At 34.1% G+C, this 16,359-nt stretch overlaps 3 protein-coding genes across 3 annotated transcripts; 2 read left to right on the forward strand and 1 right to left on the reverse strand.

Annotated features, from left to right (window-relative positions):
* The first annotated feature begins 4,653 nt into the window (after positions 1–4,653).
* LOC134239017 (uncharacterized) lies at positions 4,654–5,772 on the forward strand. Its single transcript, XM_062721157.1, has one exon. The coding sequence runs from the start codon at positions 4,735–4,737 to the stop codon at positions 5,770–5,772; it is 1,038 nt and encodes a 345-aa protein (XP_062577141.1). The 5' UTR covers positions 4,654–4,734.
* A 2,117-nt stretch (positions 5,773–7,889) lies between these two features.
* LOC134239018 (uncharacterized) lies at positions 7,890–9,185 on the forward strand. The gene has a single exon (XM_062721158.1). The coding sequence runs from the start codon at positions 7,908–7,910 to the stop codon at positions 9,183–9,185; it is 1,278 nt and encodes a 425-aa protein (XP_062577142.1). The 5' UTR covers positions 7,890–7,907.
* A 2,020-nt stretch (positions 9,186–11,205) lies between these two features.
* LOC134239016 (soma ferritin-like) lies at positions 11,206–14,871 on the reverse strand. Its single transcript, XM_062721156.1, has 4 exons — positions 14,678–14,871; positions 14,128–14,274; positions 13,561–13,686; positions 11,206–11,531 (listed from the first exon to the last, which is right to left on the reverse strand). Exons 1-4 carry the CDS (start codon positions 14,780–14,782, stop codon positions 11,394–11,396), a joined length of 516 nt encoding a protein of 171 aa, XP_062577140.1. The 5' UTR covers positions 14,783–14,871; the 3' UTR covers positions 11,206–11,393.
* Between the last annotated feature and the right edge of the window lie 1,488 nt (positions 14,872–16,359).

The raw sequence follows: 16,359 nt of genomic DNA on the forward strand, positions 1-16,359 counted from the left end.
TTTCAACCTGTCTCTCATTTAAACCCTTTTAAATCTAAACGTTTTTCAAACAGCTGTTTATGAAAAAAGCTGATGATTAGGTTTCCATCTTTTATATTGAATTTGTAAAAAGAGGGAAATAAAAATGCTCGTTAGCGTTAGGGAATACAGTGATTGTGTAATGTTCTTTACTTAGTGTTTTGCATTGTAATAGATGATGTGTATGACCTTTCGAAAAATGAGGATGCGTGAAATTCTCCGAAAAAGCGATTACTATCAAGTGTTTTTATGAATCTTCAAGTATAGGAAAAATAAGGCCTAAAGATTGAAGATATAGAGATTTTTTTGCATATACATTTACAATGAAAACAGTATACTGGATACGTTATTTCCTGCTGACTCAATGCTTAAAGTGACAAAGTCAAGTTAAAATATTACATGTTCATTTTCCCTCACGTTCAAAGATGTGCATATGAAATAGACCATTTCAAAATAAGCTGTGAAAATTGCACCGGCCCATTATTTCTATTATCGGTATTTGCTTTTGGTACTTGATTTTTTGAGTAAACAATTTATCCACTACTCTCCATAAAATGACCGGTTTATCGAAACAGGAAACAAAGGGCGCGTCGTTTAAAAATAATTGAAATTTTGGATCCGGATTGCATAGAGCTGCACTGCTGGAGAAAGGATTTTTATATCTAATACTCACCCCACAAATTATAACTAAAGATAAAAGTTGTCGTAAAGTCCACATTGTTATTGTCCTGTTTTACTCCATGTCATGTACAATCTTAATCCCCCTCTTCTTCATTTTCCTGTTATCCCGGGATTTGACTTCCGCCCTAGCTCACGTGGTTTCATGGAACTTTCATATTCAATAGATATACTTATAACTGAAAATATAGTCTGCTTGTTTGCATAGTGTTACTGGGACACACTTCAATAATTTATTAGGGGTGTATTTACAACAGTGCTCTTTAACGTGACTTCGGCCATCATAGTTCACATCAATTTTCTGATAAGATGACTGTTTTACATGAGAAAGCGGGAATGTACACTTATGGATCACGAATACCGTATTTGTTGATAAAATCAACAATGAAAGGATCTTTTACTTTCCAGATAGAATTCCTCTCTTTCAAATTTGTGAGAAGTTTTTTTTCCTCCAGGTTTTCAGAAGGAGAAAAGACTTATGAATGTCTGCACACGACTGATACAGTGGACGGATGTCATCTATTTCTCATTATTGCTCAGTGAAGACTTTCCTAACACTGTAATACTTACTGGTCAAAATATCATACTTACAATCACCTATTCCATGTTTAAGATGCAATTTAGTGAATGTATAATTTACAGCCATAAAGAATTCAAACTTACAGATCATTCTATTAAATAAAGTACGGTATTGAAAAACACAACTCGGGAAATTTTCCAACCAACAATATTGAAATAATTTCAAAATGTAAATAGAAATTTTTTTAAAAAAAAGACAGAAACCAGAATTGTCATAAATGTTTTTTTTTTTGTCCCCCGCTTGAAAAGTAGGGGATATTAATTTGGGTTTGTCCGTCCGTCCGTCCATCTTTCTGTCTGTCTGTAACGCTTTCGTTTCCACACGATATCTCGAGAACCCTTTGAGCTTTTGCAATGAAATTTAGCATAGCAACTCCCTATGGACTAAAGAAGAACCCTATTGATTTTGAGGTCAAAAGGTCAAGGTCATAAAAGAGCAAATTCTGTCTGTAATAACACTTTCGTTTCCACACGATATCTCTAGAACCATTTGAGCTATTGCAATGAAATTTTACATAACAACGCCATGTGGCCTAATGAAGACCCCTATTGATTTTGAGGTCAAAAGGTCAAAGTACAAGGTCGTATATTTATACATCCTGTCTGTGTGTAACACTATCATTTCCGGGCGATATTTCAAGAAGATTTTGAGCTTGTGCAATGTAATTTTATATCAAAACTCCCTAGGACCTCTCTCACCCCTCTCAAAGTGCCCCGCCCCGTCTGTTTGATTAGTATTTATTGTATTACATGTCGCTATTTTTAGCACAGGGCCATGAGGAGAGTTATTGCGTATAAAACAGTTTCCCGGCGGACTATGTTCTTATTACATCTATTAGAACTGTTTAATAAAGGCTAAATAAATCAAATACCATGGATTGTGTAAAATTTTGACAATACCGAACATGAATATATACATGTATGTGACTTCACTTCTGCATATACATAACTCTATTTAAAGCGATTCCGTGGTCTAGTGGTATGTTTCTCGCTTCCAATCTGAGAGGTCCCGAGTTCAAGTCCCGGATGGACCTTTTTTTTTTTTGGAAATACTTTTTTTGTACTAAATAATAGTATTCAGCACGCGAAATGAAAAAAATTACGAGGTCTGACTTGTACAAACTCATAAAATCATCATTACAGTGTGATAAATATTCCATATAAAAGGAATCTTCTATACACATAATTAAGAATAAGCAATTAAATCTTTATATCCATATTGACATATTTTATTTGCTTCAGTATACATGTATACATTTAATAATTCTACAAATTCAGCCAGGGAGATCCGACCTCCCCCCCCCCTCCCCGAACTGCGCATGGTTTACTTTTTTCCTAAGCGGGGGACACAAATTCTCTGAATTAGCTTGTTTTTAAGTAGAATCGCTTTAAACCTGATTCCGCCCTCTATGGCATGTTTCCTCTCGCTCTTTCCTCACTCCTTTCGCCTTTCTGTAGCTGATTCCTCTAGCTCTAACTGTATTTCTCCGGCTCTTTGCATAGCCAGATTTATCTCGCCTTGGCCTGATTTCTTTAGCTTTAGCCTGACTCTTTTTTGCTATAGTCTGATTCCTCCCACTGTACCCTGATTTCTATAACCTGATTTTCTCGCTGTAACCAGATTCCTCTCGCCATAAATTGATTTCTATTGCTATTGCCTGAATCTTCTTGCTATAGCCTGATTCGTCTCGCTATATATATTCTAATAATTCTTTATTTGGCAAGATTTGTATTCTTGCTCCTCTTGCTATATCATCGCCTGCATGGCGCAGTGGTCAGAACGTCTGCTCTAAAGTCACGAAGTAAGGAGTCAATCCTTACGTCGAGGGTTCGAATCCCACTGGGGGACATGAAGACTGGTCCTTCGGATGAGACCATATAAACTGAGGTCTCATGTCGCAGAAGGTACTGGCACGTAAAAGATCCCTCCCTGCTCAATGGCCCTGAGTGCCGAGCATAAGACAAAATGTGTAGCTCTCCACCGGCAAGTGGTGGTGTCTCCATATGAGTGAAAAATTCTCCAGAGGGACGTACAATCAATCTTGCTATATCCTGATTCATTTCACTAGAACCTGACTCCTCTCACTAGAGCCTGATCTCCCTCATCACTAGAGCCTGATTCCTCTCATCACTAGAGCCTGGTTCCTCTCATCACTAGAGCCTGATTCCTCTCAATAGAGCCTGATTCCTCTCATCACTAGAGCCTGGTTCCTCTCATCACTAGAGTCTGATTCCGCTCATCACTAGAGGTGATTCCTCTCATCACTAGAGCGTGATTCCTATCATCACTAGAGCGTGATTCCACTCATCACTAGAGCGCGATTCTTCTCATCACAAGAGCGCGATTCCACTCACTAGAGCGTGATTCCTCTCATCACTAGAGATTGATTCCTCTCATTACTAGAGCGTGATTCCTCTCATCACTAGAGCGTGATTCCTCTCACTAGAGCCTGATTCCTCTCGATTTATAGTCTAATGTAAATTTCAAAAAGCAGTACTTTTTTCTGCAGATAATGCTGAGGTGTAAATTATTGCCATTACTGTATCCTTTGTATTACTATTCATGTGTATATGTAACTTACATTTTCTAGTTATTGTATTATTGTAGTACTTCAAATGATCAAAATGGTTCCTTTCTGAAGCATTAGCAGATTGAAAGAAAACACAAACAAAAAATAAACCTTTAATAAAATACTATTGTTTCACAATGAGCTAGACCTGATCAAATCTTTAGGACACTATAAAGGGGCAGGAAGGTAATTGGGGCATTTAACTTTAAACGTTTTGATAAGCGAGGTAATTCCGACAGCGTCTTTATTCATGGCAATCCGAAATTATAATGTAAACCCTCATCTAACGGCGAACTGACTTGAACAGGTATGAGAATTTTGCTTGTTTTTTGTTTAAACATAAGTTCCGTGCGCAAGTAATGAATGGAACGGACAAACTTACAAACAATTCCGTAAATTTTGACTGCAGTGTACTAATTAATCAAAGGGGTCTTTATAAAAATAAATTGATTTGAACGTCCTTTAATTCATATCCTATTGATGTACAGCTGTCATGTCGTATCCCACTTTTTTAGTCCCAGTTTTAGTTATACACTACAATACACTACATGTACTACATTACCAAAATGATAATTTTAAATAGAAAAAAGTTTTAATTGGAAAAGTAATCGCGTATAAATTAGAGATACGTGTAATAGTTTACAGGTTTGGGCGTGTATCATCAATAATAGAAGCAGAAAAAAAGTAAGATATATTTCTTGCATTACAGACTGAAATGAATGTAGTGTCGGTTGTAAAATTTTGTAATCATCAATTGAATATTATTGGGGTTTTTTTTTCTTCTTTAACATTATCCAGTTTCTTTTGTAGAAATTTGCATCCCCATTAAGAGTTCCTGTTAAAAAGCAAAAACCTGTCCTGATTTTTTAAAGACTGGTTCAAAGGAGAAATGAGACGATATCGTCGTCCCATTAGCTGTTATTGCCGTATTCGATTAACGATCGTCTTTGTATGCATTTCAAGCATTATCATAGGTATTATACACTTCAACATACCCGATTTACCGACAAGAGTGACCAAAAGAATCATTAAAGTTTTGGAAAGATGTCCATTTTTTCCTTCAACAGTTGAAGAAAATCTAAAGGTGGTTGAAAATTATCCCTTTAACATTTCAGAAACTTTGAAAAGGGAATTGAATCTTGATGAATATGGAATTAAGGTTAACCTTAATCAAACTCCAGATTCACAGATTGTGCTTACCTCTGCTGCAAGTTCTGCTAATTATTTAGAAATTCAAGGCTTCATTAGCAACGTGAACATCCATGTGGCCCCAAAATTCTCCGACTTTGAATTCATCATATTCGACATTGGTTTGAAAAAATCAGAGGCTCGCTTTATCAAGAAAAACTGTTATTGTCGGTTAAGGAAATTTCCATTCAAAGAATACCCTGATCACCTCGGGATTGTTCGAACAAATACATGGAAACCTGTGCTTATTCAGCTCCTGTTCTCGGAATTTCACATCGTCATATGGGCAGACTCCTCAGTGCGATTCCTCGGAAAACCTCTGGACAATTTAATTCATAGAACAGTGACCAATGGAATACAATTAACTGAAGGTGGCGGATCTATAGCATTGCGAACAAACACCATTACTTTTAAAGCGCTGGGTGAAAAACCATGCATGTTTGATAGGCCCGAATTAGAAAGTAGTTTTATTTCAATATTTAGAAATCATTTTACTTTGACTAGCATAATGCTTCCTTGGGTTTCCTGTGCATTACAGTACAATTGTATGGATTTTGATTTCGCATTGAAAAGTATAACGTGTCTTGAGAAGAAAAGTTGGTCATATGGCGCGTGCCACAGATTTGACCAATCAGTGTTAGGAATTATCATAACGAGGCTCTTTTCCAGTGATATTGAAAACATTCTGTTTAAATTGGATGACATTGCTTATATCAAAAGACGCCATTATGTGTCTTAAAGAAGTTAAGCGAATAAGCCGAGAAATGTGTCTGGTTTTATTAATAATAAAGTGAAAATTAAATCCTAATTACAACTGATCAGTTTTCCTTCCTTTTTCAGCTAAAATCAAAAGTTTGTATACTTTAAGTAAAATCTGCAAAATAAGCAATCTCTGTTAAGTTTATTCACCCAAATACGGCAGAACACTAAGCAGGAATCAAAATTAATTTTCTTTTTCTTCAAACTAAATTACAATCTTATGATTATTATTTTTTTTTCAGTTTGAAAGTATATTTCACAGTACATGTACTATTATTTTTTATAGGTTCAAATCCTTTGAAATTCCATTTATCACCAAAATTTTGTTTGAGTAATTTCATACTATTCAATAATTAGAAACTTTACCTGTAAAAATTATTTTTTACGTTGAACTTGATTTTTAAAAAACTTGAAGCTATAGGCATTTTGAAGACTTTGTTCGCCCATGTTTTTGAACACATCCTTTATAAAAACATATAAATCAGTACAAAAATACTCAAAAGACACATATGGACGTAGACGCAACGAATATCGGACAATTTTGTTTTTTACATAAAAAAAGGGGGGGGGGGGATTAATAAATCTGTCCAGAAAGATAAAAAAAAAATGCACATGTATATGATATTTTGATTGCGTATACCCAGTATACAAAATTAGAATTCGAAAGATCAAAACAATTTTCATACCCAAAAAGATACTTTTTTTTACCGATGAATGTAACATATATATCATTTGGATACCGTTCATGAATTGCCTTGAAAATACGTAGATGGTGGTAGTTTTAACGTAAGAGTTGTAACAGGGGGCCTTAGGGCCAGTGTACGTAGAAATCCTTTTTCCTACATAACCGGGTACCTACTGATGAGGAAGTCATTGACCACCTAGGAAATTCTTTTGGACATTAAAGCGACTAATATAAAATATACACTTGGACTAATAAAAGGTAAGTACTAATCTTTTTTTATATTGAATATTCTATTTTGATTCAAATATTATCAAAACTTAGAGTTTAAATGATTTAAAACAGTGAACACAATATACCTATTTCATATGACAAAATTTGCATGTTAACTATTAACATTTACATCCACTGAATATTTTCTCCTTTCTTTCTAAAGAAAACAATTGCAGTTTATCAGTTCATGAACAACACTAAGCTATTTCTTGATCAGGGCTGTTCCATCAATGAAACGTGCTATGACGTACCTATCAATAATACAATAATTAATCTTAATCAGATATACATATAAAAACTAAATTATCTTTCTTTGGTAGTTAGTACGTGAATTAACGTCACAGCTATTGCAGAAAAAACTTCTGCAACAGCTGCGACATTAATTTCCATATTAACAACCAAAGAAAGCATTTTATTGTTTAAACACTTAGCGCATCATGGTAAAAGGAAGCGTACTTACTGTTTTCAAGCAACTATTTTCACATAATAACTAACTTTAACAAAATTAAGGAGTCACATGTTTGATAATCTAATTCTCCTAATTCCCCTTTAAATAGCAGTCCCTAGCCCTAACCCTAGCTAGTTTTGCTTGTTTAAGAACACTTTCAGAGGGAAAGAAATCATGACATTCACAATCTTTGTTCTGTTTAGCACAAAGCAATGAGCATACTGTGTCATTCTTCAGTTCAAATCAAAATTCAGTACATTTTTTTCATCATTGAAAACATTCTCCCTGAATCAGCATATGAAATAGGAATTACTTGACACATTAAAGTCAGTTTGGTTAAACATGGAAATCTTTTCTTATTAGTTCTAATATAGGTGATTTTTAAAGTGATTTTTCACCTGATAGGTAGGTTGACGTCGTAATAGTGTGCTTATGACGTTACAATCAACTAAAGCTTAAGGAAAAAGTATTAAATATAAACTCTTGATATTTATAAATCATAAAAATTTGAAAATTTCACGTGGTTGTAAATATTTAGCATCAATATAGGAGCTGTTTATCTTAAACATGACTTATATTATTATGACGATATTGATATGATATTAAAACTGGTTTGTAATCCGATTGTTCATTTCCTTTCTAGTTTACATCTGTTACCAGCCTTCCTAATAGAGTTTTTTTTATCTTAAACAGAGAGAAGAACTCTTCAAAGATGCTACGAACGTGTCGAAGGAACCGATTTTCGATAATATGTGCAATAATTTTTGTTGTTGTAATAGTGGTAAATTTCTGTGAATTGGTATATAAATATGACAGAAGTTTAACTGTGATAAATTCAAATGCACACGTGAAACGTAAAGAAAACGTCGAGCCTGATTTCGAACAGATTGACAGTAAAGTTTTCGGAAAACAAGGATTGAATGATCAATATAGTGACAGTTTTTCAGAGGGCCATCAGTATCAAGAAAATAAACTCCAGGAAATTGAACCTGATTCTGAGTGGGTGCATCGCATGAATCAGCTGTTTGAAAATGCCCCCACGGAAAACTTTGATAAAGACCCCTTTATCAGGCAGAACACCAGCAATGGCGCTTGTGAAAATTTCTATCCAACTTTTAAAGAAAATCTTTACAAAGTGTTGAATTACTCTTTAAATGTGCCAAAGAAGTACTTGGAAATGTTAAGCTTGGATGATGCTGGAATAAGAAATTTAACCGAACACGATTTAAATTCACCATATCCAGTAATGGCCTCTGCTGCGTCGTCAAACCACTTTCGTGAAATACAGGGATTAATTCGAGATTATCACAAAAAGCTCTTACCTATTTATCCGGGTATGAAATTGATATTGTTCGACTTGGGACTGAATGCTAAACAATTAAAACTGATGACAAAGTATTGCAAGTGTGAGGTTAGGCAATTTCCATTTCAGATTTTCCCGGATCATATTCGAATTTTAAGCGGATATGGCTGGAAGTCGCTTATAATACAACTTCTGTTACAAGAATTCGATTTTGTCATGTGGACAGATGCCTCAATTCGATTTAATGGAAGACCCCTTGATAAACTTTTTCAGGGCGCCAAAGAGGTCGGCGTCCAAGCTATTCCTGGTTCGGGCTCCATTGCCGTACGCACAAATCAACGCACGTTTACAGCACTCGGAGAAGAAATGTGCTTATTTGATTACCATGAGTTTGAAGCAGGATGGATGGCGGTCGTGCGGTCCGAATTTACTCTGACTGCGGTTATGAGGCCGTGGGTTTCGTGCGCTTTACAGTATGGCTGTATGGATTTTAAAAACTCGAGGTCTTTTCTCGGATGTCCATTGAGAAAACAGAGATATGGTGCTTGTCACAGATTTGATCAATCAGTGCTTGGAATAATCCTTACTAGACTGTTTAATTATAAATCACATCTTTGTCAATTTATAGTAAATGGTATAGGATTTATCAGAAGGGGAGATTATGTAAATTACTTTCCCAATTCTTAATAACCATTATTTTATTATAAAATTACAGAAAGTTACCGTTTTGATTAATTTATTCTTTAAATCTATGACATTATAAACTGAAAGACTTAATGTAATAATAATTCAAAAGGAGATTCCTCAGTAAAAAAAAAAAATAGATACATGTCCCCTACCGGATTCCCCTTTCTCTTTAGGGTGTCATTTTATAATATGCAAAAGTTATGATCAAGGTAAAACTGCTTGATTTCAAAATTTTGAGGTTGTGCATGCCTTTAACCTTAAAAAAAAAAAAAAACAAAATTCAGCTTAATATCTGCAAGAAAAAAAAAGTGCGGAAAACCAAGTAGGACAGACTGACAGACAGACATGGGGCGGCTAGACGGACGGACGGACAGACAGACGCAGAGGAAACCTATAGTCCCCTCCGGTTTCACCGGTAGGGGAGTAATAACAACTATGTGACGTACAATTGTGTTACAATGCCATAGTCAAGCACACAGCTCCTTGTGTCCAATACAATGTCCCTAGAAAGCTATAATAACCTTTACCAAACAAAATGCTCTCATATATTTTCGGTGGGAGGACTGCACATAAAGTCTAAGCCTATACTCGGTATTTACGGCTTTGAGCAGTGAAGGCTTTTTTTTCAGAGTTCGGCACAGTGGATCTAGGTTTTTACTCAAAAGCATGCTTCGATAACGATATTTTTCAATGCGATGCAGGCTACTGAAGATTAGTTTATTTAACAGGGAATTAAACACCCTAGTTTAAAGTCAGCATTTCATAAATTCTTTGCTTGCTAAAATAACTTGGTTCGCAAATAAAACATATCATTTGGTTGTTTTGGGGCTGATTGTTTAATTAATACAAATTGTCAGGATTTTGTTTTGATACTAGTTATGCTACAGAATGTTCCGTCTCCGTATTCGATACAGGACTGAAGGCGGCGTGTGAACAGTCAGCAGGGGAAGATTTCTTCTCTCTTGGTACCTAATCCAGCCTTTAGGATTTCCAAGGGTCCGTGTTTAACAACTCGTCACAGATTTGTATCGTTCATAGGACTTTTGGTTGTTTTGTTCTTTTTGTAAAGATTGATTACTGGCCGTTATCTTCACCCTTTGTTCATTGATAAGGTTTCTTCCCAAGGACCGGTATCCAAGTCTCGCAATCTGTATTGAACCCGCTAAGGATCAACTCCTTATTCTTTGGCTCAGTAGCTTGTGATTCAACGACTTCCGCAGTCATGCATGCATCTTGCAGTGAGGGTAGGTGCATACAGTCGCAGGCTACGACAGAACGACATATTTCATTTTTTCAAAATTTCTTTGTCAGCCTTTTAAAACAAGCATTTTGGAAAATCCTTCATTAATTTGTGCCTAATAAAAATTCATGTACATGTACTTCTTTTGAAAAAAAAATGTTTAGAGTTTACTGGAAAATGTTGTTTAATAAAAGAATTTTTCAAGAATATATCATTAAGATTTATTTAATATAATATTCTTTTCATATATTGTGCAAAGGGCAATAACTCTTATCCACATTATGACATTATCATGTGTCACTCGGCTTTTTCCGTCGACTTTATCAACTGGCATATTTAATGATGCGCACTTTGTAGTCTCTGGCACACTTTTTTGACAGATAATATTTTCCTCTTTCAAACAATACTTACCTACTTGCTCCATTTCTTTAAGGTGTGAACTAACAACAGTATTACAATTATTTACAATGTTTTAAAAATTCTTTTTATTTCCTGTAGCATAGAATGCGCTCGTCATTACATTTATTATGAGCTCAACTTCTTTTTTTTCTAAATACTTCCGCATGGCAAGGTTTATCAAATGCACACGATATAGTCAAGAATACCGGTATGACATACTTAACTATGTCAAATGGATTTACATATGCCTTCCAAGTCACTGGTTCAAAATCCAACATAAAAATACCTTGAAATTCAATTAGTTGATTTCTTCAATTATTACCCAATTTACCACAAAAAAAATTAAGGCAACTATAATTTAAAAACAAGAACACATAAAACTTTCAAGAACATTTTGCTCTTTTTTTAATGATTTTTTTTTTTCAAAGTAATATATGAGCCAGTCAAATATCAATTTCTCATAAACTGTTTATATACAGAACAAAGTAGAAAACTTTAAAAAGTCATGTTAGTCCAGAAGAATAAAATTAAAACCGTTGTTAGTTTGAACTGGCTTTTGTGTGGAGATTTTAGCTCTGGAGCTGTTTGTCATACATGTACTCTCCCAGACCAGACCCCACACGCTTCAGCTGGGTGATGTGATCCGAGATCTCCTTAATGGCATCCACTTGCTCCTCAAGGTAGTTAGACTCCAGGAAATCAGTCATCTGGAAAAATACAATTAAAAACTAATTAGTTAAAAATCTATAATTATGATAACTCTCAAGATATTATCAAATGAACGAAGATTTCAATCCAATAATTTAGAAGTGAGAAAGCAAGAATAATTAGGGGGTTCAGGTAACCCGACTTACCTATGTAATCGTGCCATTTAAACTCAATTTATCAATTGCTTATAAACGTAATTTTTGCATTATTATTCATATTTATCTACAAATTAAATATAATGAATTTTTTCTACATTGTTTGAACTTTCGTATGATATGTGTGTTATGTCATTCTGAAGAGTTTGCATTCAAAATTAACCCGGTCGAAGTTGTGCTAAAATTGGATACGGGGTTTCCCCTTTGATGTATGGCACTGTAGTTTTGTCTCCGCGGCGTTGATAGCGTCATTTTGATTGGCTTTCCGGGAGGCGATTTTTAAGGAATTGACGACATTGACATATCACAGGAAAGCTTACATTTTGAAGATCAACATTTTTAATGTTGCATCTCGATGCAATGTGCAGAAGTTTATGTATTTTCGTTTCAAAGGAAAGAAGTCAATTTTACTACGGTAAGTAATCGAAATATTTTTCTGCAACATACACCATTAGAAAGCTGAGAAAATTTCCTATCTGAATATTATGGTTCTGTAATAATTTCGGAAAATAATTCACCCGGATTCCAATCAAAAGTCGTCACCCCGACGCAACTTTTGAACAGTTTCTATGTACTTTATATTCATGCACACTTTTGTATCGTAAAACCACAAAAGAAAATAGAAATGCGACATTTAATATAAGGATCGACTTATTGGGAAAAAAATCTATGAAAAATATCATTTCCTACAATGTACTTCACATACAAAATGTACATGTAAATAGGGTAAACAGGGACCTATAAACGGTCAATGATATAAATGTACAAATTTAATTCTGTTGCCAGGATTTCCTCTAGATTCAGAAATACATATAATGAACTGTATAATAACTGAATAACCCGAAGTTCTTGTAACTAGGCCCTATAAAAATATTTTTGTTATTAACATGACACTCTGTGGTTATTTTTTTTTCAGTGAGTATAAACAGCCAGACTTCGGAAAAATGCGAGAATCATTCCATATCATGATTATGGTACCCGCCGGTAGTAGCAGATGTCATTTAACTTGTCCAGGAAGCATGGATAATTTAGACTGAATATATACAATTATTGATTGATACCGAAAATTTGATATCATGTATTTTAAAGATCGATCTATACAAATTTTAAATAAAGTTGTGAATTAACTGTAGTTACTTCTTTTTTCCCAATTTTTGCCATTTTCATATCAATATTGACACCTTTCTTCTTTGTGATGTCCAGACAGAACTCAGACTTTTAATGAGCATAATTGATTAAGATCACTATTTTTATATTTTGATAAATCTTTTAAGAGTAATAAATTGTAAAGAATTTATAAAATTTCATTATTTTTTTCCTAACTTAAGATTTTGAAAGCATTTTATCAGAAAGACTGTATCCGCCATTTTCAATGTTGGTGGCCATATTGGATATTTTGCCACCATCTTGGATATTTTTTACCTGGCATGGAAACAGAAAATTAGGGCTTGCATAGACCTTCCCGAAAATATATAGTTTGCCGTACTTCCAAATAAAATTAGACTTGTTACTTAAAAAACTATCTAGATTTAACGGGTTTTTCTTCCTTTTATGTGCCATCAATAGGTACTCTTTAATAGTAAATTTCCTTACATAAAATAGCAGTATTCACAACATTGATAATTTCATAACTTCTGTTCTACTTGGAATTTTTTCACCAAGTAAAGTTTTTTATATTTCTGAATGTGTCCATATTTGTGCTAGAATATATTTATTTGAATATATGTCATCGAAAATTTATACCTGAACCCCCTAGAATAATTGTATATTTGGACAGTTTTCCAACTAGCACATATACAAACACAAGCTATATATATACAGTTAATTTCATGACATTTTATGCAAGATTAAAGCAAATTAAAACCAATGATACCTGAGCATCTGAGTGACTGTCGGCAACTTTGTGAAGGTCAAGCAGGGATTGGTTGACACTCTTCTCTAACTGCAGCGCTACCTGCATGGCATCAAGTCCTGTTCCCCACTCATCGCGGTCAGGTTTCTATACAATTCAAAATATCATTTAAATGCTACATGTAATCAACTAAAGAACGAAACATCATTTACATCACATGAAGTATGTGGTTCAGTTATACAATTTCTTATTCATTCATTTCAATTTAAGTCAGTAACACTAAATTCTATTATTCTTCTGTCAAATTTGAATCAAAAGTACTCTGAATTATTTAATAACGGCTTACTAACCTCCAGAAAATTCAAACAAATTTAACAACTATTTCTTCAAATTATATATGACCGATTAGCTAGGGGGTGTCCACACTGCGACTCGAACCTACAACCCTCAGATTTAAAATCCAATGCTCTACCGACCGAGATAAAGGGTTAACCCACTAGCTAGTGCTAGTAGGAGCGTGGCCTCACTGTTTACAACTGTTTACTCATATGGCCACTTTTCAACTGTTACATATATATTAAAACAAACCTTGATGTCTTGGAGCACAATACGCCCTCCTCTTTTGTTCTGATATTTCATTAGCTTCTCTGCATGTTCTCGCTCTTCGTCGGACGAATGCTTGAAGAACTTGGAGAAACCAGGCAAGGCTACATCGTCCCGATCAAAGTACAATGCCTACAGATAAAAGAAAGTAAAATGTAAATTTATAACTTGTGCCAGTTGTGGACCCTTGAATCCATTAATTCCGTTCTATAAAACAGCTCAAATATTTTTCAATTCATATAAATTATTTTTTTTTTTCAATGATTTCACTCATAAACATGATAATGATAAACGTTGTTTTTGACTTGGTTCAAACACGTGATATTCCGGTCACGTGTACAAACATGAATGGATAATAAACGTTATATAATATATATATATAACAAATTCAGAACAACCGATTTTAAAGGTGATTTAATTAATAGCAAAAAATGTAACAATTTCTGACATGAAATTAACAAGCTAAGACGAATACACAAAGATCTAAGAGTACTGCGTGTTGGATATTGTAATAAAACATCCGGGCATTACTCACCATGGACTGGTATGTGTACGAGGCATATAGTTCCATGTTTATCTGGCGGTTAATCCCTGCTTCACTTTCCTCATGAAAGTTTTGACGAGGTTGGCTCTGAGACATGTTTCTGGTTGTGTAAAATTTCAGGAAAGAAGACCTAGAGAAAATTGGCTGACAAACCCGTCCGTACGTACACTGACGCAGCAACACAGGAATCATCAATAACGGCCGTAATTTCCGGCCGCGGTATTTATATACCCAATTGTGACGTCATAATGAACCTGTTCCACATGACTTAGTCGTCCTTGTGAAATCGTTCCTAGTAGACAATTTATCCGGATCTTTTGTACCAGTTTCTCCAAAAACACACATCTAAATTAAATATTTGAAAAATGAGTGACTGGAAAACCTTGTAAATAACTGGAGTAGACTTAAGATTGTTAGGTAGAAGAAATAAACAATCTATTAGGCAGTATTAATTTGGATTGTTGCAGATATATAACAATCCAAATATCTGTTTCTCTTTAGTTTGGTTCAAAGGTATACGTACCGATGATATGATATGGATTCTACTATACAAATCATTTAACAAACGTACGGAATGAAAAATTTGCTAAAAAAGATATATAAATATACAATAAAATATGAATAATTAAAATAAATAGATAGTTAAGTAAGTAAGAAATCCACCTTTATAAAATTGATTGTTAAAGTTTTAGCTGTACATTGGAGACAGTTTTCAGTTTAAAAAAATACGTTTTATGCAAATATCAATATTTCATTCACATCTTTAAAACCCTTTCTAATCCAAGACACACAATAGCATAGGCTGGAGTAATATGCATCAGAATTACAATAAAACAGTAACTTTAATATATGGATTAGTCCGAAAAATCTGACGTTTTTCTGGCTTTTTTACGATTTTGTTATTTTACATGTTTACCTGGCATGTAAAATATCAAAATCGTAAAAAAGCCAGGAAAACGTCAGATTTTTCGGACTATATATTGATATGGAAAGTTTTCGTCCTTCAACAATCAAACTGTCCAGGGTATACTAGTTTCTGCCATAATTCATTAAAATGCACCTTAAAAATGCACCTGAAATACTTTCATTTGCGTCTTTTCAAGACGAAGTCCTACTGCTTTGGCTCAATCGGGTTCGGGTTTAATATTCAAACTCTTATTTCTCGGTCAGTGTATTAAGTCAAAAGTCAGGTATAACATTGTATTCATTTGTAATATCATATTTAAATTTACAAGATCGACATGCACTGATTGACCAGAAATTATTGAACATAATTATCACCCCCCCCCTTTCATGATTATACTTTTCAGTTTTTCGTTACCTTTGAGCTAAAATAAGTTAACTCGACAATCTGATGCATCAAGTATTTTCATATTCAAGCTAAATAGAAATTAAATTTTTCTCTGCACAGAAATTACCGGTAGCGAATTCCCTAGTAACCGAACAGCGTGACACATATGAAAGTATGTTCCAATTTATGACCTTAGTCAGTCGAAGGATTACAATGTCATTCTCTTCTGAGTGATTTTGTAATACAAATATATATGTAAGCATGTATTTATATAGCATATACAAAAATTTTAAAACCCTTCATTGAAAAGGGACAAGCAGACTAAAATTTTTTTTCAATTCTTTATTGATCTTAAAATTTATAGTCATGCGTTTCCATAAAT

Source organism: Saccostrea cucullata, unplaced genomic scaffold (assembly GCF_032062105.1).
Source record: "Saccostrea cucullata isolate Sc308-1 unplaced genomic scaffold, CSIRO_AGI_Scuc_v1 ctg5063, whole genome shotgun sequence".
Taxonomy (NCBI): Eukaryota; Metazoa; Mollusca; class Bivalvia; order Ostreida; family Ostreidae; genus Saccostrea; species Saccostrea cuccullata.

Excerpts from the sequence above, each read along its gene's own strand:
- LOC134239016 (XM_062721156.1), bottom strand. The coding sequence starts at position 14,782 with ATGTCTCAGAGCCAACCTCGTCAAAACTTTCATGAGGAAAGTGAAGCA. Across the intron at positions 14,275-14,677 it reads CGTACACATACCAGTCCATG|GCATTGTACTTTGATCGGGA; the intron begins GTGAGTAATGCC and ends TTTTATCTGTAG. Across the intron at positions 13,687-14,127 it reads TTGTGCTCCAAGACATCAAG|AAACCTGACCGCGATGAGTG; the intron begins GTTTGTTTTAAT and ends TGAATTGTATAG.
- LOC134239017 (XM_062721157.1), top strand. The coding sequence starts at position 4,735 with ATGAGACGATATCGTCGTCCCATTAGCTGTTATTGCCGTATTCGATTA.
- LOC134239018 (XM_062721158.1), top strand. The coding sequence starts at position 7,908 with ATGCTACGAACGTGTCGAAGGAACCGATTTTCGATAATATGTGCAATA.